The sequence below is a fragment of the Sander vitreus genome, chromosome 12 (genome assembly GCF_031162955.1).
Source record: "Sander vitreus isolate 19-12246 chromosome 12, sanVit1, whole genome shotgun sequence".
Classification (NCBI taxonomy): domain Eukaryota; kingdom Metazoa; phylum Chordata; class Actinopteri; order Perciformes; family Percidae; genus Sander; species Sander vitreus.
The window spans coordinates 19,182,874-19,209,371 of record NC_135866.1 but is presented as its reverse complement, the minus strand read 5'-3'; the positions used below and the strand labels follow the sequence as shown (position 1 = coordinate 19,209,371).

The window sequence follows — 26,498 nt, the reverse complement described above, 5'->3', positions numbered from 1 at the left end:
AAGGCGCCAATTAGTGCATATTTAGAATTGGAGGCCCATCCTGAGCCTAAAATAGAATAAACTGTTAGGGTTGACAGGGCTAAGAGAAATAAGATTCGGAGGTTAAGGTCAACAACAGGGTACGGTATGGGTTTAGGGGCTCAAAGGGTTAGGGCAAGTGTGAGGGCAAGGATAGGGGCTAGAAGAAAAAGGATAGGGGAAGGGCGGAAGTGGAACAGGTTTTTTTAAATAAAAAATAAAAATACAAAATTGGCCCAAAAAACTATCAACCTTTCTGCATTAGGATCCAGTGAATTGCTGCCTTTGATTACGTTTGGATCAGACACAGAAACTTCTAAGGAGACTGTAATAGGGCAGAGAAGAGATGTTTGAAACTCTTCTCTGTGTCAGAAATCCTGTGTTTTCTTCAGTTACATGTTGATGAAAGGCAAATTATAAAACATGGATCCCCAAAGCATTAGCACTAATAAAACTAAGGTCTTTTCAGCAGCAAAAGAAAGCTATCGTCAGCCTTCACTGCAGTGGAAATTTATCATCAAAAAATCCAAGGTAAAATGTGTCACAGAACTGGGCAAAACAGGAGGCATGAATCTCTTTCTGTAACTACGACTGCCCACACTATGGTTATGTTCATGTTTGGTTTCTAAGTAGGCGCTCCCTTCCTGTCGAAGAGCCAGCGACTGAGACAAGGTTCGTTCCTGCTCCAGGCAAAACAGGTTCCCCCTCACACTTTCCATCCGTCTGGCCATGAATGATTCACACTGTCCTACTGGTCTATTTTGGCTGGCAACATAGCTTGTACAGTGAAGAGTTTGCTTTATACAAAGTAAAAAATTTAAAAGAGAAGTAGAAGAAGACCATTGTATCCTTAAACAGCAGCAGCTGAAACATCGCTGAGTTATATTCTGTTCACTGACTGAGGTCATGTTTAAACAATGTTTATACATAATATAAATATTTAGACTGTTGGTCGCGCAAAAAGACACTTAAATATGTCACCTTTAGGCCCTTGTAAAGTTTGACACATTTTTCACTTTTGTAACACATTTTATACTATAGACAAGACAATTAATCAAAAATGATTATATAAAAAATGATTGTTCGCTGCAGCCTAAGCAAAACGATCACAAAGCATTTGTAGAGTACATTGAAATTTGATTGCGACCCTGAGATTGGATATATTAATATCAAGTTATGCCTTCTAGAAAGGAGCCCAGCTTAACTGATCACCAGAACCTTTAAATAACTCTGCCAGGGCAGCACTTGAAAGCTCTGCACTCTGCATTTATAGAGGGGAATTCTTTCTCTCCCTCACTTTCCTCCTCTCTTCTGACTCCTTTCCTTTCTCTCATCTTGACTGTCTCTGTCAGAGCTGCAGCCAATGGTGAAAGGAAGTGCACAGACTTGAAAAAAATGATTGATTTTATTAGTCTCTTTAAGACTAAGCTGGCGTGCAGAGGACCCTGTTTTATCCAGGCTTTGCGTGCGATGCCTAGTATTAGCTACAGGACAGATTTCCCCACTGGACAGACAGATGCTTCCCCCCCCCTCTGATTGTTGAATTGTCGAAGCGCCATGTGTCACTGAATCTGAGCCGGGATAAGACGTCTGTCATACTGAGCTCTGAATAGAATCTAAAGCACCCTGGTGCATCATACATATATAAAAAGGCACAACAGAATATCCTCATCATTTGTACTCTGACGTTTTTCTGGACTTGCTGAGGGTCTGAAGTGACGTTTTACTTTACATCATGCAAATCATACAAAGTGTCCGATCAGTCTGCCCCTCCACTCCCTCACAGTAAGACTAACATTGTAACCAGATGTTGGCCTTTGATACAGGCTATTACCATTACTACGTGCATAAATAAATCTGTTATTATGTCATATGAGCTGCAATTTGCCTTAGAATAAATACTTTGTCATTAGAATTAGCTTTGATCTGATGATGGAAATGTTATGTAATATAGCCACATAGATTAATGTTCTTCTGGACTTTTGCAGAGTCTGCTTCACATTAGGCGAGTTGGCGTACATGTTAGCAAACATATTTTTTCCACTGCATTTGTGTTATGCGGTACCATCATTACTATGATTGTTAGTTATTGCACGTCTGTATAAACACTGGCATTGTGATCTACCGAAATATCAGTAGCATCTTAAAACTGCAGAGATCCTCACTATTGAATTCACAAAGCCTCTTGTATTGCTTTTATCAGTGTGCTGTGTGTTGGTTTATGTTATTTTCTGTTTCCTTTGCAGCACCACTGAATGTTGGAAGAATATTTTATAACGGTGTATATGATTACATGTTTTACATCCCTCTTCCTTGTTCTTTTACAGACTGTACTGAGGAGACGAGGTAGCAGGGAAACATTTAAAGACAAGAAGTCCACGACTCAGGTAAATCAATTCTAAAAATATTATTCTGTCCCTTTCCTTTAAATTCAAAATTCTAACAAATGAAATGCCATAGGCATTAAACGATAAGCTTGGTGATATTCTATATTTTTCTTATTGTCAACAAATCCCATGAAAAGACCAAAACCAACAATGAATTGATCCAACTAACAAGTATTGACTGTGTAGCCAAACATCTACAATACTGTATATATATATATATATATATATATATATATCTTATTTCTCTGTGCCATAGAGCGCCATTGTTGTCCAAAAACTATTAAAAACACATCAGTAAGCCACACTGTTGCACTGGGTGACATGTACTTTCATTACCATGAACACGTACACTGTAGTTTATTTTCAGTCAGTGCCACACACACCGTCCTGCTGCAGTAATTACTCACTAGAGCACCAAATGTGAATTACTACACTGCTGTAAATAGTCCCCATTAAATGCACTATACAAACGTTTGCTAAAAACTACAGTGTTGACAATAACAAAAGTTTAAGTTATCACCACTTTTATACTTTAAAGTTTTTAAAGATTCCTCTTTCTTATCACACTGCTAGGATGACAGTGCAGACCTCAGGTGCCAGCTTCAGTTTGCCAAGGAGGAGTCCAGCCTGATGAGAAAAAAGATGGCGAAGCTGGGCCGGGAGAAGGACGAACTGGAGCAAGAGCTGCAGAAGTACAAGTCAGTTTACGGGGACGTGGACAGTCCCCTTCCCCTGGCCGAGTGCTCTGGTGGTGGTCCTCACACCACTCGAGAGGCTGAGCTACGATTACGGCTCAAGCTGGTGGAGGAGGAGGCCAACATCCTGGGCAGAAAGATTGTGGAGCTGGAAGTGGAGAACCGCAGCCTGCGGGCAGAAAATGAAGACATTCGCTGTCAGTATGAAAGAGACTGCTTTGGGCGGGAACCCTTCTCCAGCATGCCCTCATCGCCATACGGTGGGGATGCGCTGGATTCGGCAAGTGAGCTTCGTCGCCATCTACAATTTGTGGAGGAGGAGGCTGAGCTGCTGCGCCGCTCCATCTCAGAGATTGAGGACCACAACAGGCAGCTGACATCTGAACTCAATCGCTTCAAGTTCGGCCCCTGCAGCAGCTCTGTTGGCGAGGAGGGTAGTGAGGGAGGATTATTTAAACCTGGGAATGGGGGGAATGGTAATGGCTCCAGCAGCGGGGTGATGATGGAGGAGCTTAAATCAGCCAGGATGCAGATCAATGAGCTGAGTGGAAAGGTGATGAAGCTGCAGTACGAGAACCGAGTCCTCATGTCCAACGTCCAGCGCTGCGACCTGGCTGCACACCTGGGCCTCCGCACCGGCAGTCCTCGAGACAGCGACGCAGAGAGTGATGCAGGCCGACGAGAAGCCGCTGAAGAAGAGGAGGCAGGGCGACTTCTTCTCCTCCACCCCAAGAGAGAGGGCCCTATTGGTGGCGAAAGTGACTCTGAAGACCTGTTTGAGAAAACGGCAACCACCTCAGGGTTCGGAAGCATCAAACCCTCAGATGGCAGTGAGCTCAGCGCCACTGAACTGGCCAACCGCAGGAGGGAAGAACGGGAGTCGTTCACAAACGTGAAACGCGAGGCGGAAAGGCTCGGGAAGACGGTGGACCGTCTGATCACGGACACCGACAGTTTGATCTTTGAGGGCAGGCTGCTGGTAACGACAGGAGAGAGCCTGGAAGAAGATGCAGCGTCTGGATCCAAACCAGACACCCAGGTCCTAGACACCATCAACACTCGAATGAAGGCTTTCAGCACTGAGCTACACATCTTCATGGAGAAGCTGGACCATGTAGGGGAGGGGCTGAGAGAAAGGACAGACGATCTGTCACCTATGCCAAACCTCACAGAGTCAAGCAGCTTCCTGTCAACAGTCACCTCCATGTCCCGTGACTCTCCCATTGGCACCTTTGGAAGAGACCTGGTGACGGACTTCCAGGTAAGTTCAAAGGATAGACTTCTTGTGTTCTTTTCTACTGTTATAAAGGTGACATATCTCAGTTCATTTAGATGTTTTCTTTCTGTGGCTGCTTGGTTCTTTTGCAAAAAAAGAGAAATATCAATAATAAGAGAGAAATCCTGTCAGCCAGTATGGCAGTTAACCATGATGGGGAAAATCAATATTTAGGATTTTCTGACAACCATTGCAAACAAGATGTTCTTTTAAAATCTTACTGAAGAACATTTATTAGCATCCAACCTCAAAAGTATCCCACCTGGTTGTCCATACGACATCATGTTGCAAGTAAGAAAGGCTGAAAACAATATCATATCAGATGGCTTCATTGCTTTAAAACTGCAAAATCCTGTCAAGTAACAAGATAGCCATAAGAAAACCCACTGGTGAGTTTGTAAATGTGAGAATTAATTTAGGTTGGATTTAAATGGCCCTAAGTATGCAGTCATTAGTTGACAATTTAAGACCAAAATAAACTAAATGAGATCCTAAGTCAGCACTGTGCACAAAAACTCAGCTCTAATTAAAAACAGTGGCAGCGCCGTACATCTTTAGCAGAACACATACTAACCACAGCCATGCCTGCCAATGGGAATCTTATTAAGTTGTAGGCAAACCTGGCTTTTAGGAGAGGTTCAGATTCTTTCAAGTTTATCTTAATACAATATTGACAATATATATAGTATTGATAGATTTCTGTAATAATTTCTCCTCTTCATATTGGCAGTAGTGTGACTCCACTGTAAGAAATAGGGGAGAATATCCAGTCTTCGTTCCATGCAAAATGTATGAAGTGTGCCGATTTTACTCAACAAAGTATGTCTACAAGTGTGAGTAGTACTGCATATGTGAAAAAAGATGAAAACTACAAATTTGAAAATGAAAACAATCTGGGGGTGTGAAGTTAGAAAGAACTGAGCTTACCAGGCATCTGTACAGTAGCTCCTCATCTCTGCTAGATGCTCAAGGCTACATTAGCCGCTATGCTAGCATAACACACCTGAATCTCCAACCAAACTGAGGTTGAGTTGCTTTATGGGTAATGTAGGCAACAGGTTTTGACAAGGAATAAGAAACGTGCAATAAAAAAAAACAATATCTCTGGTTCTGCTGCATTGATTTGAGACCGCAAGTCTGGCAATGTTACAGCAGTGCACCCTGTACTACTGCAATACTAAATCGGTGAAGAACTCTTTCAAGTCAGCCAAAGCTAATATAAGGCTTTAGTAGTCGTAGTAGTTTACAGAATTTGTAGTTTGTGTTTCCCTGGACAGTGTTTCCTTTCTGAGAGGTCTGACATAATTCGGTTAACTCAGACTGCTGAAGCCTCACATTAACCTCGGCTTAACTTAAAATTGCATTTTTGCACAGAGCGATGACTGGGGATTTTGTCCGCCGTTTACTACGTGTTGGCTTTTTCCATAATTGTGAAGCAGAATTCACTCAGCGTTGGATTGGTCACCCACCTACTGTATAGAAAAAGTGAGCTGAGATTAGACCATCATGAGACAGGTTAGATAGACTTGAAAAATAGAGAAGGGTCTTTCTGCAGTCTCACAAGCTACATGACACGCCCGCTTCACTACACAACACACCCCCTAAACCTAACCAGATAGTTTTGGCGCCTAAACCTAACCAAAATGCAACAACTGCAATAGTTTTGAGGGCGTGTCATGTAGTAGGTGTGTCCTGTAGTACTGTGCACACGCAGATAGACCTACTTGAAAGCCTCAAGAGGAGGAAACATTTAATGACTCTTGAGACCCTCAGACGTCCAGTGCCTGAACATGGTGACATAGCAGGACCCCCGCTCCGACATGAGCCACCCAGCTCTACCACACTGGCACCAGCGCCACCCCTCCCCTGACCCACCGCCACCATTATCGCTTCCTGGTGCTGCCACATTCACATCTGCATCTCCATGCACATCCTCATAGTCAGCAGCCCTGCCTGCCTTCTTCTCCCTGCACTCACTGTCTGCAGCTGCCAGGGCCAAGGGAGGGTGCTTGAGAGGGTGCTTGGTATGAATGGAGTAAGTACTAAAGGAGTTATAGCAGCTTCTTCCATTGACTCGATTCAGAGCTTTTCCTGACATGGTGAACTGTTGCATGATGACACCATGCCAGCATATTTGTGACTCATAACGACACACAAATAGTGTAGCTATTAGATTTGCACTACATATCATTACACACACACACACACACACACACACACACACACACACACACACACACACACACACACGTGGAATTGGTTACTCCATGGTGTTGCCAAGGAGACGAGCCATAAAAATATGTGCACTGTCTAAAATAACCTGTGTTGAAAAATGTCTGCATGGTGCTGTGTGAGTTGCCTCTGGAAGAACCTCGCTGGCTGGCATCCTGCTTTCTGTTCTTGTGTTATTGCAGCTTAGTGTAAGTCAACATGTCAACATACTGTGTACTCTTCCAAGGCAGGTTCTCAGTGCTGCATGATCAGGCAGACATCTGTGTGTGTGTGTGTGTGTGTGTGTGTGTGTGTGTGTGTGTGTGCGTGTGCGTGTGCGTGTGTGTGTGTGTGTGTATGTGTTTTCTGATCAGACAGGAGTATGGAGTAAAACAAACAGCTCCTCAAACATTTCTCACTTCAAGAACCCAATCTGCTTTGTAGAGATAATAGAGTGAAGCTGCCTCCATACTCATTCTATCCAATGACTTGTTTCTGCTTTGCTCCTCTGCCTGTAGGACTTGCTGGTTAGTCTGGGTGAAGCTGGGTGGTTTAGTCAAAGCTAACCACTGTACTAATACCTCGAGCCTGTTCAAAGTAATAAGGCCTTCGTCCATTGAAAATTGTTGAAGATGATCAAAGTTGTAGAGCAGTGGAGTTTTAAATGTAATACATTACAGAGCAACAATAGTCACTGCAGCAGCAAAGAGTAAGGTGTGTGTATATATAGTCCATTTAAAAAAAAGTTAAAGGAACACGCTGACTTATTGGGACTTTAGCTTATTCACCGTATCCCCCAGAGTTAGATAAGTCCATACATACCCTTCTCATCTCCGTGAGTGTCTTAACTCTGTCTGACGCACCCACCGCTAGCCTAGCTTAGCACAGATCCTGGAGGTAACCGGCTCCATCTAGCCTACTGCTCCCAATAAGTGACAAAATAACGCCAACATTTTCCTATTTACATGTTGTGATTTGTATAGTCACAGAGTGTACAAATAAGGTCACATGAGACACAGCCTTCTTTTTTTTTTTTTAAGATAATTTTTTTGGGGCTGTTTTGAAAGTGGATAGATATGAAAGGGGGAGAGAGATGGGGGATGACACGTAGCAAAGGGCAGCAGGTTGGATTCGAACCCTGTGAGCTAGAGGCCACCGTGAGACACAGCCATCTTCTAACCGTATACATGGGAACTATTCTCAGAAGGCGAAGTACTGCTACTTCTGCTACTTGGGCGGAGTGATTTGGTCGCAGCACCTGAGAAGCCCCTTGGTGAGGAGCAGAGAGTCCGTCTGGAGTTCGCTCAGAGTTGGAGTAATAATCACTCCACCCAAGTAGCAGTGCTTTGTCTTTCTGAGAATATAGTTCCCAGTTTGTATACGGTTAGAAGATGGCTGTGTCTCATGTGACCTTCTTATTTGTACACGCTGTGACTATACAAATCACAACATGTAAATAGGAACATGTTGGCGTTATTTTGTTACTTATTGGGAGCAGTAGGCTAGATAGAGCCGGTTATCTCCAGGATCTGTGCTAAGCTAGGCTAGCGGTGGGTGTGATGAGATGAGATGATGATGATGATGATGAGAAGGGTATGTATGGACTTGTGAATAAGCTAAAGTCCCAATAAGTTGGCGTGTTCCTTTAAGATATGTACACAAGCGCATTCACCAGAGGAAAAACATTTAGATGTTTTCTCACAATTATTACCTTAGAGTCCCATCATTTTACTACATTTGTCTCATAATAACAAGAGCCGTATGTCGTAATTACAAGATCTTGATCTCATTATCTCGTAAATTGATGGAAATGTTTTCTTGTAAGTATGACTTTCGTATCTCATAATTATAAGATGTGGATCTTGAGGTAATTAAAGTATCCCGCAAACTGTTGATCGCTTAAATGGTGTTTCAGTACCGTTGAGTACATTTTGGATCTTGTAATTATGAGATCTTTACAAGACAATTATGAGATGAAAGTATGAATATGACATGTAATAATCATTTCTATATCTTATTACCATCGTTTTGTAATTATCTTAATTGTTGGAAATGAGAAGATGCTGATCGTGAAGAAACAAAAGAATCGTTCACACTAATTACAAGATTTTTTAATTTGCAATTATCTTGTAAAGTGTTAGAAATGATTTCTCGCAATTATAACTTGTGTTCTTGTCGAACACTTGCACTCGCTTTATTTTGATCATTTTATTATTTTAATAACAACATTTTGATTTAAAGGTGTGGCTCTTGTAATGATGAGATTGTGACGAGATAATTACGCAAAATTCTTTTATAATTTCCAAGAAACTGTTTCAAGTTATGGAATTCATAAATATGAGAATATGTCTGCTATTGATTTCCATTAGTAAATCCTACACACTTATGCAGATACCTATTTGGCACGATAGCATAAAGTTCCTGCTAGCTAGGAAGAATCCTCACTTGCAGAAATAAAATGTGGGCACTGCTACAAAAGGGGGGCAACCAGCATTGCAGTCTTAAAGCTCAACTAAAGCCTAAAATGCCAGTGTATTTTAAATGCTGTAATGTCTGAAAACAATGTGCATCATGTAGGCTTAAGATGCAACTTTCCCTGGCTGACTGCTTCTACAACATACACGGCTCTGCACACAGGCATATGTTGGAAAACTTTAGCGTGCTAGCTCTCGCTTTGCAGTTTTCCGTGGTATCTCTCAGCTGTTGGTTTGGACTCATGTATCCCTCATTGCATGCGCTTCATAACAAGTGTTTTGCATTCTTTTCCCCCCGATTCCCTGTCTTTGCTCCTCTTTGTGTTCCCGCCAGATGTTTCAGCCCATGATTTTGTTCATCCTCACTCTCGTTCTCTTCTCATCTCTCTCATACGGCGTCATCTTTAAGTTGGTCTTTCTCTTTGCGCTTTTCTTTGTACTCTAGTCCGTTTGTTCTTCTCCACACCTTGTAGTCTGTTAGTTAATCCCCCCCTTCTGCTTATATTTTTTACCCATTTTCTGTTTTATTTTTGTTTGTTTTTCCTCGCCCGCTTTCTTTCTTTGTCCCCTCAACCCTTTGTTGTCTTGGACTGTTTTGTCCACAATCCACCTCACACATCTCCCCTAATACCACCACCACTACCTGCACCCCTGTATCCTGCTCCTGTCACCCATCTTCCTAACCCCTTACACCCACCGTCCACACCCCTCACCCCCCTTCCCTCCCCTTCCTCACCCCACGTCACTCACAGTCCGGTCAGAGGGATGAGCTGGAGTGGCGTCTAGGACAGGAGCGAGGCGTGGAGCCCCAGAGCCAGAGCCAGGGTGGGGGCCAGGCCCAGAGCAGGGGAGCCACGGGACTCACTAGGTACCACAGGCCCCTGGCTTTAAGAGCAGAGGTCAGTGCCTCCCTCCTCTATCTCCCTTTCACCTGTGGGGCTGGGTTGACACTGGCTCAACCATGAGCGCGTACACAGGCCTTCTGTCGACCTGGACTCTATTTTTCAATCATTTAAATTGATTCAAAGACAAATCTGGTTTGGTTTCTTCTCTGTGGTCTTTCTTTCTCACGGTGAACTGTTGTGAAATACAGCTCTGCCTGTGCCTGTAGACGCACCAAAAGCATGTCATTTTTAATTGAATAAATTTTTTTATAGTCATGCTTTTGCTAAATGTATTTTGGAGGTTGTCACATCATGATCACGCCTTAAATGAAATGCAGTGAGTGATACAGAATGAGGATCATTATACTGAAAAAGACATTTTGGGCACTTCTTGGTTTTTTTTTGGAGTGTCTGTCGTGCCCTACAGTGAAGCAATTGATAACATTTACAGGTACAGGTCAATTCTGAGGAGTTTGACTTCACAGTTTATTACTGGAAACAAAAAAAACTGAAAAAAGTTTTGTTGTAAATCTCTGATTACTTCAACAAAGTATGACATGCTTATCTACTGTACTTCCATATATATCTATTTAAAGTCAATTCTGAAGATGCTGTTTGTGCCATAAGGAGCCTTCTCCCATCTCAACCAAAGTAAATAAAGTGTCTCTGAGCACTACTGTATATACTATGAATTTGTCTGATCATGAATTACAGAGGATCAGATTTTGGGGTTTGTTTGGGGGGTTGTGATCTAAAGGCCGCTCAGTCCAGCATGTCTAGTGATGCTCCAGCCACAGTCACTTTTTTGATGCTGAGCACGATTTCACTCCTTTCACTCACTCTACTTTCACAATAAATGTCCACTCCTACAGCCACTGATCTTTATTTATTTATGTTTTATGTTTTTACATTTTCATATTGCTATTTTATTCTATTATTTTGTGCCCCTGGACATTTTATGATTGATTTCGAAGAAACAACTCGAACGTTGATCGCATAGTACTACAGAGTTAAGAGGAGTTCTGAAATGGCAGGGCATTTATTGCACCAAATGTTTCGATTGTATGTTGTGTTCTTTGATAAATGTATCTGCTGGTGGACAGTTTGTTACCCTCTAAAACAGTGTGAGACAGCAGCCATGCACAGCTACAGTATATCGACTTGTTAAGCATATGTATGCACTCAGTGTATCACGGCTGAGTCTGCACTCTGCAGTGATGCCCTCTAGCACCGGTTCATTACTACCGGCTGCACCGTCATTACTCGACTCAGCAGATTAAATGTATGTAAAAGTGCAGATTACACAGAAGTGTCACAATACACTTTAAACACAAAATCAAAGAGTGCAACCAAAGAGGCGAGCGGTAATGTTGCTGCAGCACACATCAGATCAGATCTGTTAAATCCTTCAGTGACTCGGCTGTTTTATAAACCGGCTATGTAATCGCTGGACACTGTAACTCACAATCACTGCCTCATGCTTGTGTTCATAGAGAAATTGCCCACTGTTATGTAATGCAGAGCACTGGCAGCAGTGATGTGACATTACTATTACAGTTACAGTTATAGCACAACCTGCTGCAGTGTAATCTGTGAGGTGAAATAAATGATTGGGAAAGCGGCTCAGATATGGCAGGATTAGCACTGAACTGTAGGCCTGTGTGATTTGCATTCGACATTGGGCTGACAGGGAGGTGATCCAGGGTCGATACACACTGAACAGCACAACTTACTGTTGGAGGTATAGTGAACGCCCGCACACAGGATAGAAGAAAGAAATCGCATTAAAAAAACTGCAATTTCCAAATTGTCAAAGTCTGCACTTTGAGTTTTTTTTAGGACAGACATGGATGTGATGTAAACAAGTTTAAGAATCATTACATTCAAAACCATAAACATAAGCATTTCATTTCCCTATGAGCATTTTTTCACCTGTAGTAAAACAAATCAAACTTCATGCATTCAGTTCCTATTGTGATTGCTGAATTATTGATGAATGATACAGCTAATAATAGTAGGCTATTTATACAGTGACGTCACTGTATCATTTTGCCCATCACAGTTTCTAGTCACAATTCTATTAAGCCTATAGTAAATGTTTCATCATAATAATAAAAAAAAGGCCGCCAATGATTTAGAAATAGTTTTGGGGAATACATTTGCTTTTATGCTATCATACAGTAAATATGAAGTTGCAGTTGGTTAGCTAAGCTTAGCATTAAAACTGGAAACGGGGAAACAGTCTGGCTCTGTCTGAATGTAACAAAATCTCCTCTAAAGCTCACTTGTTTGTTGAATCTGCACAAATATCAAAGTGAAAAAAGACGGGTTGCAGTTTATGTGCCAAACGATTTCTTTGTGAGGAGCATTGACTTCCTGATGTCTCTACTGGTTGCCCACCAACTCCAGGAAGTCATTTGTATTCTTCAGTTTTTAAAGGTGCTGGTAGGCAGATTTGTGTTACCTTTGGAGAGAGCCAGGCTAGCTGTTCGCCCACATTTCAAGCCTTTATCAGTCCCTCCAGGATTTCACAATGTCGCGATCGCACCAATTCACGCAAATTCAACCAATCACCGCGACTTTGGTGCAACTCGCAATTTTTAACAATCACCGCAAATTTGACCAATAGCCGGAGTTTCCCGCCACTTCAACCAATCCCAGCAGTCCCACGTGCCAGACTTCACATCAGTATGTAACTCTGAGAGCCAATGACCAAGCGGGAATGAGAACTGGTTGACGTCACACGTACGTCGCCAAATTCATTTCCTTGTAAGACGAGACGTGTGTGAATCAAACATCTCACATTTACCAACAAAATGTACAGCGAAAGACTGTGTAAAACATTTCAGACCGTCCTGCCAACCCGTATACATTTTAACATCAATGTACACTGTAACCTTTTTTTCACTATAAAGTCGCTGAAAGCGGCTGATGTTTCCTGTCGGCTCTCTGCAGCGGGCGGGGCTGCTCAGTTCCCCCTGCGACTGACGCGCACACACACAAACACACACACACAATCACACCCAGTGGATGCAGGAAAAACCGGAGATGAGACGTACAGGATGACCTAAATTGAGGACAGCTACGCTCGTTATTGTAAGTGCAATGATAAGTTAAAGTCCAATAAGTACTTTATCAAACCGTGTGAATGTGTCCCAGGCCAGGATAGGAAATTAACTAACAATGTAAAGATAAACAAGCTACTGACACATATGTTCAAATTTGATTCATTCAATAAATTATTTTTTGTCTTAAATCCACCAGCCATTTTCATATTATACCAACATTTGCAGCATCCTGAGCTTTTTTGGTAAGGTGACTAAGAAAACTCAGCCTAGAGTCTTTTTATTTTTAAAGAAATATACAAAAAAAACCATTGCAACTTTCTCCATCTTCCGCAACTTAATTGCAACAAACATACAAAAGACATCGCAACTTTTATCGCAATTTTTTTTTTACAAAAGCTCCCGCAAAATCAGATATTTTGGGCCACAACAATCTCAAAAAAGGCCACGAAATCCTGGAGGGTCTGCTTTATGCTAAGCTGAGGTAACCGGCTGCTGGCTGTAGCTCTATATTTAGTGGAGAGACATGAGAGCGCTATCGATCTTCAAAAATGTTTTTAAGATTTGTACACTTTCGTTTGAGGTTTGATCAAAAAGCTTTGAAGTTGGTGGATGAAGAAATATTTATTCCAGATTAAAATTGGCAGCATTAGATTATAATCATTTTGTTGCAGACGTTGCAGAAGAAGGTATAATGCGTTTCCACTTGTGTGAAGGTCAGATCTCATTAGAGGTTTTTCAGTCCAGAATTTTAGTTTTGCTGTGGAAATTGAAGAGAACAAATATAATCAAGGTGTAATCATCTCATACACAAATCCTTGTGATTTTGTTGATCAAAAAAACTTGAGTTATCAATATGTGATGTAAGTAACTGTGTGCTGTTGTGGGTTCAGCTCCGGGACACGCCTGCTTCTGACATCCAGTTTCGTCTGGATCATGAACGAAGGCTGAGAGCTGCGATGGAGGAACGGGAGGCTTTCGTTTCTCTGCCTCAGGTACAATAACGCAGTCATTCGCCATGTTTGAATGCCTTTAGATTATGAACATGAGCACAAGAACCCTGGTATCACACTTCACTTGTTCTGCTATCTTTGCAGAAGTTTAAACATGATTTTAATTAAGTGTCACCATTGGAAAGGAAAGAAAGTTTTGCTTTAATATCAATGTCTGCATTGTGTTTTAGACTTAGATTGATGTTACACTATCTTCAGTGTGTCGCATGTAATTTGAACTACTGTACAAACTAAAAAGTAAAAGTAAAAAAGATTTAAAATATAAACTTTTTGCCATTTTAAGCACACAAAATCATACAGCATCATGTAGTCCTGAAACAATAAAAAAAAAAATTGAAATCAGAAATGCCATACATTCTCTGGTTCTTGCTTCTTAAATGTAAATATTTTCTGAGTTTTTTTTTTAAATTAAATATCTTGGGGTTTTGTACAGTTTTGTACACATTATTTTGGACCAAAAATTATCATGAAATATATTTATTATTTAAAAGAGTCAAAACAATAGACCTGCTGTAATATTGAGAGAGGACATATATCCAAATGTATGGATTAAAATGACTGGATACATTACTCACATGTCACTTACTAACTTAACAATTAAATATGACAGTTTGGAATTAAACTTTTTACTGACTATGTGAATCACATCTTTCCCCTGGTCCCATCTGCAGCAGGAAGATGAGCGTCTGCATTTGGAGGCCCAGCGGGGAGGTCTGGAGCTGCAGGGACTTCAGACTCATGAGGTGCCCTGGCCTCAGGAGAGAGCCATGCTGCAACAAGAGGTCCGCCTCTTCCGACGCAACACCATCTTCTTCTACATGAAGCTCAGGTGGATCCTCATGCACTGGAGGCTCGGCCGCAAGGACGACCCTGGAGAGGAGAGGGTTCACCCGGAGGTGAGTCAGAGGTTTGACAAGATATGCATGCGTGTAACATGAAGACAACAAGTAAGATAGTATCCATGCTGGTGGTAACAGAGTAAAGCCCGGTGGTGGGAAATCACTTAGAATGATCTGAAGATCATGGTGGGAGGATGGTGGGCTGTTGAATGGTCAGTGGGAACGAGGGAATAACAGGAAAGATGATGGCTTTAAATAAACTGGCCAATCAACTTTCTGTCTGTGTTGTTTTAAGAAACTCGGCCAGATATGATGATGTCAGAATTTGTGAATGAGAAGAGCTCTGATAGTTTGGTAAAGCAGATATGATGGAGAGAATGAGAGGGAAGATATTGCCAAAGCTTCATTTGAATTTGAGTTGTTGCAGCTGATTCTGGCGAGTTGACACTCTTCTTCTTAATGGTATTCCACATTGACATATATACATATTTAGGATTGATCAAAAGTATTGTGATGTTAGAATACGTCAGTAAGATAAGATGAGATAAAATAAGATAAACCTTTATTGATCCCCAACGGGGAAATTTGGTTGTATAGTCCGTACAGTATAGGTAGTATAGTCCATGGTTCCATTGTATACGTTGGATAGTAGATGAACTTCCAGGATGTATTTCCTCTTTTGTTGAAGAATTGTACTAATGGCTTTTAGATAGTGTGGCAAATGTCAGAGTACAGTAGTCCCGAGTACATGGGTGACATATAATTCAAGTTATTGCTCTTAAAACCAAAAATGTTGCAAATACGCTACATCATGCAGAACAATCCTAAATCCAGGAAGAAATAAAGCATATCAGGTTGTGGTTTGAATCGGTCATTAGGAATGAGATGTAAAAACTGGCAACAAAGAAGTGACTCATCCTGAACCACGTCCAGTCCTGTACTTCCCACCAGGGTGCAGGACTGATTAATAGTCTGGTTAATTGGTTGCCAGGCTGATTGAGCGACTCCATTTGTTGTTCAGCTTGTTGGTTCAGAGGTCGATGCTTCACTTTTTCTTGTTATTTTCTTGTGTTTCCAGTTGATTAAACTGGCCAGCACTGTGAAGGCTTTTTCCTTGAATTGTCTGTTGACTGAGACACTACCCATCCAGTTCCACCTGTTCATACCAAACAAACTACTTACAGTATGTTGTTGTCCTAACCATAATAATTATAATTATAATAATAATAATAATACATTTTATTTATATAGAGCTTTACATGGTACTCAAAGACACTTTACAGTAAAACCAGCACATACACATAATCCCTTTGCCTATTTGTGAAATATTACTTACTTTTTTCTTTTATCTTGGGTTTTGCACTTTTTATGGAATTCTATAATACTTTGTTTCAAATGAATTTATTTCTCTCGATTCTCATCAGTTTATTCATGATAATGTTGTCATGAAATCTAATTTGCGCCTACAGATGGTGCAGCAGTGAGGAGCCCACGTGTACCTTGCGGGATGGTTACCACCCGCCCTTGACATGTCATTGAATCCCAATGGAACATTTTCTCAAGTTTATTTTTAAATCCCTTAATCACATTACAGTTTCAAAGCGCTTCACAGTGCTCACATTTAGTAACAGTCAAATAAAACGATGCCTCTCAGTTTTATAAACTAGGTAAAAATGAGAAAGAATGGCCCAGTTCCAATGTCCTTCTATGGACTCACAGTTTGTCGCTGGTTCCTGATTAGTCTGCAATTGTCCCGCTGTGTAATAGTCCATCTTGACTTTTTAAAACTTTTCTGCACGTACACTACACTACAATTCTACTGACTTTCGTGAAGGAATTACCTTAATGTTCTGATTTTAAACGACACAAAAGAAATCTGAAATCATAAAAATGCATACACACAAAAGGGGAAAAGCTGCAGAGAACAAGTTTACTTTCATTTATTCAACCTTTATTTATACTCTCTGAATACTTAATACTTTTATTCTTTTTCAAATCCACACAATCCACAAGTTACATGTAATTGGAAGATGAAATATATCTTTTGCAAACCCCTCTTAATAAACACACATGCAATTCAGTGGGATAGTGCAGGGTCAACCATGGTACGGCGCCCTTGGAGCAGTTTTGGGGTTCGGTTCTCTTTTGCATGGAGCTCTGTCAGAGCTCTGTTTGCATGGGGCTCTGTTTACGCAGCACAATTAGAGTAAAAATCAATTCTTAGATGACATAAAAACTTACACAAATAAAATAAAAGTGTAAAATGCTGAAATGGTCAAAAAAGAGCATCCAACCAGCATTAAATAAAATCTAAACACAAAATAAATAAAATCAGCCAAAGAATGCAGGTGATCCAACTTTTCCCATAATTCCCATCTCTGCGGACCATAACCTTGTCAAATATGTGTGGCTTACCAGTATCTCTTTAAAAATAAATAGAAACTTACCATCATTTATTTAGTATTTAATTACAAAAACTATCATTTTTGCATCAAGACTTAACAGTGGGTTCCTTTATTCCAAAGAAACCAAAACTAAATAGATGCGTGACTGTACACTTGTTTGAATGTGAATGTGACAGGTTGAGTGTGTGTATTAGCCCTGTGATAGACTAGTAAAAGACTGGAGAGACTCATCCAGGGTGTTTTTCTGCCTTCTGCCCATTGCATGCTGGGAAAGGCTCAGGGACTGTGAGCCTGAAAACAGAATGTGTTGGTGCAGAAAACATGAGTGCATGAATTAAAACACAGGCTTTTCATGGCCATATCATCTGTTCCAGTTTGAGAAGTTGGAGGGCATCCCAGAGCTGGGAGTGATAATGGAGCAGGCGGAGGGGGAGTCGGATCAAGACGACAGACTGTATTTACCACAAACCCCAGGGGACATCCCCGACCCGGGGCCCATCATCCCCCTGATGTCACCTGATCGACACCTGCGGCATCAAAGACAGGTACTCACACACATTTTATTAAGACAAATTTTGGACAAACTCCAGTGGGACATTCTAAAACGCTTAACGTGAAAAAGCTTAACGTGGTTTAATGTACCTAAACAACGATCAATGATCACCAAATTTCTCATGGCCATATCTTGTCATGAACACTTAAGCCTGTCAAAAATATTAAACCAAAATCCAACGATTATAGAAGTTATCTCACGTTAACGTTTTCTTCGTTGGTGCCTATGGCGAGGAAAAAGCTTAACGTGGTTTAGTGTACCTAAACAATGATCAATGATTACCAAATTTCTCTCTCATATTGCTCATCATAACCACTGAAAACTGTCAAAAAATCTAACCCAAAGTCCAATTACTATGGGCGTTACCTGACATTAAGCATTTCTGCTTCATTAGAGCCTATTGTAATGAAAAAGCTTAACGTGGTTTAATGTACCTAAACAACGATCAATCATCACGAAATTTCTCTCTCATATTGCTCCTCATAACCACTGAAAACTGTCAAAAAATGTAACCGAAAGTCCAGTTATTATGGACGTTATCTGACATTTCTGACGTTTCTACATCATTAAGGCTATCGTAAGGAAAAAGCTTAACGTGAAAAAGCTTAACGTGGTTTAATGTACCTAAACAACGCTCAATCATCACCAAATGTATCTCTCATATTGCTTTGATATGAGAGCGAAATTTGGGGATGATTGATCGTTGTTTAGGTACATTAAACCATGTTAAGCTTTTTCCTCGCCATAGGCACCAATGAAGAAGAAAACGTTAACGTGAGAGAACTTCTATAATCGTTGGATTTCGGTTTAGTTTTTTTGACAGGCTTAAGTGTTCATGACAAGATATGGCCATGAGAAATTTGGTGATCGTTGTTTTATACAAATCATACATACAATCATACAATACATTTTTAAATATCTGGCTAATCCAGTGACCCTGGATATGTGGGGCCCCTGGGATAAAGACTAGATCAGCATGAGCATTAGTCCAGAATTCTATTTACACTTCCTTCCTTACGGTCCTAGGGCCCTATCTTGCACCCGGCGCAGCGCGGCACAAAGCCTGACGCAAGTGTCTTTGCTATTTTAAGACCGTCCAGCGCCCACTTCGTTTAAAGAGCAAATGCACCTGCGTCCATCTTTCCGCCCATGAGCGTGCTGGTCTAACAGGGGGTGTGGTTCAGCTGAATTCTTGGCATATTGCTATTTTGAGGCAGCGGGAAGTGATCGCGCCATTGACCAGCAAAAACCTGGTCTAAAGTCAATAGCGCAGCATTTCATTGTTATTTTAACAGCGCTTTAGTAAAATGCGCCTAGGCTTATGCACAGCGCGCACACTATGCTTGTTACACACACACAGGGAAGCGCAGCAGCACACAAACATGCAAAAGATTAGACATAAAAATATTACGGTGCAAATCCTCCATCATAATAGCAATGCTCCAAGGTACAAACACGCCTGGCTTTTAAAGGGAATGGGAGATGACACTCTGATTGGTTTATTGCATGTTACGCCCAAAACACACCTATGAATTAATGAAGACACTAAGTACAAACCTTTTGAACGATGCGCCCGGCGGACTGACCCTTTTTTCCGCCGTCAAACTAGCAAAAGTGGATTTGGACACGCCCTAAACGCACCTGCACCATGCGCTTCACGCTGTGCGCTTAGATCGTTAAAATAGGGCCCCTAGTCTTTGGCTGATTAGGATTTGACCGAATTAGTAAATTGCAACTCCAGTGAGTGAATTGTTTTTTTAATTTTTAATAATGGGGGGTGGAGTCTCAGGCATCCCAGGCTCATGATACATCTTTAAATTAAAGTAAATACATCAGACTTAATCAAAGATTTCATATTCATTTAATTTTTTTAAATATTTTTCTCTAACAGCAATGTCATGCCAGCGTTCAAGGTTTATTATTAAGCTTTATTGTCATTTCACAGTACAGGATTGAACAATTTATTTAACCCCTCCATACTACACATAGAAAATGTATGAATAAGAATATATATATATATATATATATATATATATTAAAATAGAAAAATAAATAGGTAAAATACAATAGAAACACTTCAGTAATACTAGTAGCGAGGAAGAATACTATACTATTTACAAAAAATAAATTATACAGTTGCAAATATACACATATACAGTAAATAGACACACATAAACAATTTAACTATAATGTAGTGCAAAGAAATGAACAAGTTGGTGTATTGAGTGAGTTTGGACATTTAGCTCAGCCTTTAATTATTTCTCTCGTTCATTTTCATTGTGTTCAAATGAATGTTTGGCAGCCTGTTTGGCACAGTATGCAAATGAGCTTTTTGGCCTAGTTAAAATCCATAATTATTTTTGAGTACACCCAGTTTTATGCTTATTGTTCAAACAAAAACATTGACTCTCAGTTACATGCAAAGAGGACAGAAGGAGCTTCTGTTCTTCAGGCTGTCAAATGTTTCAGAGGAGATTTCACCCAGACATAGCGTGTGTTGAGATCTGCTTTCAGTATGTCTAGCAACCACTTTGCTCCTCTGTAAAACTAAAGAAAGTACGTAAGCATTTTGGGTTGGATGCATTATTAAGCAGCTCCCTAAGTGCTCTACTTTGTCTCTGTGTTTTGATTTTTCCACAACATCATAAAAATGGTTTGTACAGTGATCTGACATTGTTGCTTTACTCTGTGAGCAGTTTTTCAGTTTTTTAACAAGCATGCCCAGTAGACTATATTATACTTTATGTATGAGAGCAGAAATGCAGACTTGCTTTAGTAAGCATTTTAACTCATGGCTACTACAGCAGAGCAGATGATAATTCCTGCAGCCAGAGTGAGATAATATAATGTTAAGCCATAGAGAGGTCATTGAAAGTTTTAAGTAAAGACTTGGACATGATTTAGAAAAAAATCCTGATTCAGTCCCTCTGGTGCTGCCGGTGCTTAAGTATGTATAAACACTGTAGATCAGATGGTTTTTTTCACAGTGGTTGTTATTTTATCACATTTAGTGTAGGAAACTCAGTACATTGGCATACTGTAAAATAGTGTTACTCCAAATGGTTACATAAGGACTTCACAATGACATAACCGTTCTCAAATGAGCTTGAAATATCTGGAACAGCTCTTTCAATGGCGAAATTAATTTTTAGCAGAGATATTTATTTAGCTGGGCAGCGCACTGTTTGGCACTGTCACCTTACTGCAAGAGGGTCCTAAATTGGACCTGACTGGGACCTTCTGTGTCACAGCTAACACATGGTGGGTGGCATGTGAATTATTAAAAAAATACTTGTGTCACTGCATCTTGCCAAAGCTCCTGAATGTTGATGGCTGCTAGTTGCAGAGGATAAAAAAAATCCCAATGGGAAAAGACACAAAAATGTCATTATAGCATCTTGATGGTATTAGCTTTTGTTTGTAGAAAAATTAGACATAGTCCCTGTGAAAATTAATACAGGCCGTGTGTGGCTTTTAGCCTAATCATAGTGGTGCGGTAGTAGCGTGTATTGCTACAAGTAATGCCCTTAAATTTAAGGTGCCCAGTGGACACTAGTGGCGCTAATGAGCTATTTTTGATAACAGAAGAAGACTGCTAGACGTTTGGGGTGTCCTGGTGGTCCTCTTTGTTAACCACACCATAATTTAAACTAATTCAGTTCGTTCTCTTCTTATTTTTAGTCACGTCTCTATTGTCCAAGACAGTTGTAAACAAACATGGATGTAAACAATTGAGTGTAAAGGTTAAAAAATATTTTAAAATGTGCTTGGCAAATGATTTATTAAAAAGGAAAAACATTTAACATGCATTTTGGTGTAAAACACGTACAAGAAAACTCCACAGCTTTAACAAATTAAGCAAATTAGCTTGTAAGTTAGCTAGCTACCAAGCTGCATTACTGGTAGCAAACTGGTAGCTGGCAGGCCTGCTAGCTATAGTCATTTTAAAAGCAAACCTCTATCATTTTATTTTTAAATATTTTTTCATCAGGGAATCCATTCAATGAAAAATGATTTTTTCTGAATTCTGAATCTCACACTGTATGCAGAGGTCACGGCCTGAACAATCCGAAATGAACTAGACCATTTCTAGACTAAAAATTTGGTTAAAACAGACCAGTGAAGCTGTTTTGCCCCCTCTGTGACGTTTGCTGGAGGTGATGTAATGTAGCGTTTTATGTGGAGTGAGCATTGCGCCAGACTCAGTTTAATAAAATAGCTTTTAAATGCTACATTGTTTGTCAGCATTGCAACATGTCATATTAGGAGGACAGGAAAAATTATTGATGCAAATTCCACTTTTTTTCTTGTTATACTGGATTGAAGTGCACTGGCCTTTTAGCACCTGAGCTCATGTCGAGTTCCCACCCGAGGCTGGCAGAGCCGGCGGCGCTGTAGTGAGGTGATGTAACTCACAGACTCTTTGGTGCTTCACTGCCTCCTGGCAAGACCGGAAGTCTCTCCACAGCAGGACCACTAGAAAACAGCTCTCCACACACCTCTCTGAGCAGGAAAACATGCTTTTCTCTTAACTGTCTCAAACCCCCTGCATCATAATTGGACTAAAATAAATCTGCAGTTGTCCAACAGGTGCAGTTTTAATTACTGCTCTACTCAGAGGTTCCTGAGGGATTTCACTTAATTTCGAGTTAGGATTTTTGAGTGCAACCTTATATTTACACCCATCCATGTGTACTAATTCCAATGCTTTAATGGCAGGAGTCAAGGAATTATAGATGGCAAAGGACAAGGATAAAAAAAAGAATAGAAGAGAGATGGAGAGGTTCAAGTCAAATTGATCTATAAAGCACTTATGAAGCAGATTTGTCCCAAAGAGCTAGAGAGAAACAGAAGACACGGATAAAAACAAGAGACAAGCCCATCAAGATAAGGACAGAACTTGCTGAACTTGCCATGTTCACGTGTGTCTGAGTGAGTTGGTTTAACCTTTTTCTAAATTATTGTTTTGTCTGAAACCTCTCTGGACAGTTTGGGGAGAACCGGCAAGTGCTGCAGGCCCTGCGGACGCTGCTGGAAGAGTTTCGAGACGAGCTGCGGGAGGAGGAGATGCGGCGATGCCAACTGCAGCAGTCCTACGCCAATGACAAAGCCGCCTGGGAGGTCAAGTGGGCAGAGACAAAGTGCCAGTTTGCCCAGGTACAGATGGCGTCTCAGCACCCACCTTAAAGGGACAGGACACAATCTGGTGTAGAACTAGCGGTGCATTCAATAAGCAGCGAGGTGACAGTAAACTCATGGCAAAGCGGTAACAAGTCAAAAACAACAAATCTTTTTAGTTTTTTAACTACGCCCCCCTGGGCCAATCAGTGTCTTTTCTTTTGAAAGTGCAGAGATGAAATTAAGTAAGTGACAAACAAATGGACAGAATCCAATTCATAATCACCCCTCAACAATTACATTAAAAGAGAAAGGACAGCTTCTTATAAGACAAGAAAATGGTTAATCACCTGCCTGGCCCTGTGTAATGAGTATATTCTGTCACTGTGAAAACTATTATGATTAATTCAGCCTTGTGCCTAGTTATTCAATGTTCCTCTAAATATTTCTTACTCAAAACAGCGTAAAGTGCTCTCTTATATTCGTAATGGGGGTATCTTCATCTCAACTGATATGAGTACATGAAAGTTGATATCAGAGATTTAGTGGGGGGCTGTGGACTTTTGTGTCAATATCAAAAATATTTCAATTCGCAATTGCAGTAAAGGCCTCCCAAGATTAGAATTTCTCCCAAACTGTTCTTTTAAAACAGCATTGTAGGAGACTTAAACTCTAAGTCTGTGTTGCTTTCAGCCGGTACATCTCAGTGTTCTTGAATCTGATTCATGGGGGGACGGGTGTATTGCCATAGGTCACAGTGTCTTTTTTGATACTCCCTCATGGGGGCAACAAAGTGGGAAATTTTCGAAGTCTACACCTAGTGGCTTTAAATAGGTATAGACTGTTTTTGCTGTATGTAGTTGGACATCATGACTAGACGACAGTGGTTGAAAAGTACATTTACTCAAGTACTGTACTTAAATGAATAGTTCACCAAAACACAATATAAATTGTATATAGTACTCACCTCCCTAGGATCTCTATGGTCCCAGAAAAAAGTTTTTTTTATCGAATGGCATTAAGGAGAGCAGAGCACCCAAATAATACAAGCATATCAGTGCAAACACACTTCAACAGATGCCGAACAAAAGATAGCAAAAATGTTATAAATTGTCCGAAAAACTTTCTGAAAATTCCTATGCAACATTATCCAAGTGTCTTGTATTCATTCGTGGGCACATAGAAATCCAAACACAACCATGCCTGCTAAACAAAGCATTTTCAGATTATGCACACAACAAAATGCTTTGTTTAAATGCTATTTTTACTTGTAGCTGATGTACTTACTTGTTGTATTGCTACTTTTACATAAGTAAAAATAGAGTACTTCCACCACTGCTATAGACATATCTGTTGTTAAACGATTAGTATCCTGACACCCCTCTACCTCTACCGAGCACATGCTATTTGGGTTGTGTTTGAATTTCATGGTAGACAAAAAGATCAGTACTCTGTTTGCAGTAAGGGCAACTGCATTTGTAGGAAAGGTACAACAGTGTGGCACAGAGGGATATTGAATCCACAATGTTTTGTGGTACAGGAGCCTCAATGTCCACTGTGTCTGATTTCAACTTGAGATTTTCTTTCCCTTTGAGAGGCAGAGCACGATCAGGACAGGTGGCCAACAATGTGGAAAAAACAACTTGCAGTCAATTTGAGGATATTGAATATGTTGTTTCTGGGAGACAGTATTGGAAGATCAAATCTGAAACCCACAGTGGCAGAGCAGTGTCTTTTCCCAGCTATATCTGTTAAAAAGTAAACTGCAGCTTTGGTAACCAATTACGCAGTTTGATTTATAGGAGTGAGATTATCTTTTTAACTCTCATGCTCTTAATCTGAACAGCTTTAACTTAGTTCATATCCTTTCTCAGAGCAGAGGTCGATGAGGGCCTCAACAGGAACGAATTTACTTAAGTTTTCTTCTGATAACATCATTTTAAGTTCTTTTCTTGCTCCACTGTGCTTTGTCCTATTTAAGACTTAAGAAATATGCCCTTAAACTGCTGGTTTTTAATCATGATTATTACATAGCCCAGCAGAGCAGAAATTAAAATGACATACCCTCACCTGTGTATTTATATGTATAAGATTTATAAGATTATTTTTTGAGATATTAATATCAGGCTGGCTCATGTTTCATACTCTGGTTTGGTCACTGGCACTGCATCAAGCCTCCTAAATAACTGTCTATATATATTGTCTAATATCTTGGCTCTTAGCATTCAGTCAGTAGCTATTACTGTACATGTCATCCTCTCCAGTATGTAATCAGACAGTTTTCAAGCACTATATAAAAGTATACAAGACAAACATTTGTGAATGGGAGTTATGTAAGCTGATGTTTCAAGGCAGCCTTGACTTGCTCTTCACACAGCTCCAATACTGCAGACTCTGGTTTGTACCATTATGTTGAGGGGTCAAAGCCCGTCTGAAGATTACAACGCTCTGTTCTTCCAGAGTTCTCTCTGTCGCTCTGCAGCTTTGAAGATTTCTGCAGTGCATCTGAATTTTCGGTTCATGTCCTTCCACTAGTGAGTGGTTTAAAATATAAATTTGGGAGGGCAGCCCGCGCTCAAGTTTCAACTGTGTGTCTCTGTCGGCTACAACATCTACTTCATGATACCTTTTCCTAATCTCATTGTGTTTTTCTTTTTGAATAGGAGAAATTGTGCACATTATGGTTTAATATTTGAAGACAGGATTTTACAACTCTGGAAATCTATCACAGCGGCAATTATTTTATCTTTTGTCACAACAATTGCTAATTAAACAGTAGAGAAATGCCGTTCTGATTACAAGGTGATCTACCAGGAATGTGTGCTTGCATGTATTTGATTGGCCAGCGCAGCGCCTTGCAGCAAAAATTGAAGCGTTTCAGCAAAAATTGAAGCAGGTTAAATCTTTTAAACCCCCGCTGGACTAGTCTCAGTTGGTCTTATTTCAGCTGTTTGTCTAAATAAACAGTCCTAGTGAGCCATTTACTCATTAGCTTGTTCATAAATTGTGTTTAATTTGGTATCATGAGGAGGCTACACAGAATAATAAGATATAACATTTTTGTCATTTCTTTAATCTGCTTTGACACTCATTTATTATTTAGTATCTGTATGAGTACTGTACTTTTCCAGTTTTCAGTGATTTTTAATCATTTTTTATTTTATTAAACTCGGTGACCATAAAATAGAGTATCAAAAAGTAAAGAGCGAAAGATTGTTTGTTCGTATGTCATGTCATGTGTACAATATCTCAGACACTACTGATTTTTACAAAACTTTGAGAAATGATTCATCTCACTGCTTTAAAAAACATATTGATCCCTCGGGAGCGCAAAACAAAAACAGGGCAAAAACAAGTTTGGCAGAGGCTATTTTTTTATCGTTTTTTCAAACAACAGCAGAGGTTCATCCAAAAAACATATTTTAACGCTTACCTCCTGCGTTATGTTGGTTTTATTTGCCGAGGTCTAGACAATTATACCTCCACATCAACAAAGTAATTTTGCAATGAAAGATTGGACAGCAGCACCAGAAAACAGAATCCTAGTATCCTAGTTACTG

General features: G+C 40.3%; 1 protein-coding gene across 3 annotated transcripts in view; it reads left to right on the top strand.

Annotated features, from left to right (window-relative positions):
- The window catches only part of mtcl1 (microtubule crosslinking factor 1), a 72,686-nt gene that overhangs the window by 33,159 nt on the left and 13,029 nt on the right, over positions 1 to 26,498 (top strand). For 2 of the 3 annotated variants that reach the window (XM_078264348.1, XM_078264351.1), the window contains exons 4-10: positions 2,346 to 2,405; positions 2,979 to 4,361; positions 9,814 to 9,960; positions 13,904 to 14,005; positions 14,695 to 14,919; positions 17,642 to 17,812; positions 22,810 to 22,977. In XM_078264348.1, the coding sequence (XP_078120474.1) occupies positions 2,346 to 2,405; positions 2,979 to 4,361; positions 9,814 to 9,960; positions 13,904 to 14,005; positions 14,695 to 14,919; positions 17,642 to 17,812; positions 22,810 to 22,977 (2,256 nt within the window). The remainder of the gene's footprint in view (positions 1 to 2,345; positions 2,406 to 2,978; positions 4,362 to 9,813; positions 9,961 to 13,903; positions 14,006 to 14,694; positions 14,920 to 17,641; positions 17,813 to 22,809; positions 22,978 to 26,498) is intronic. The other variant, XM_078264350.1, reaches the window with a different exon arrangement.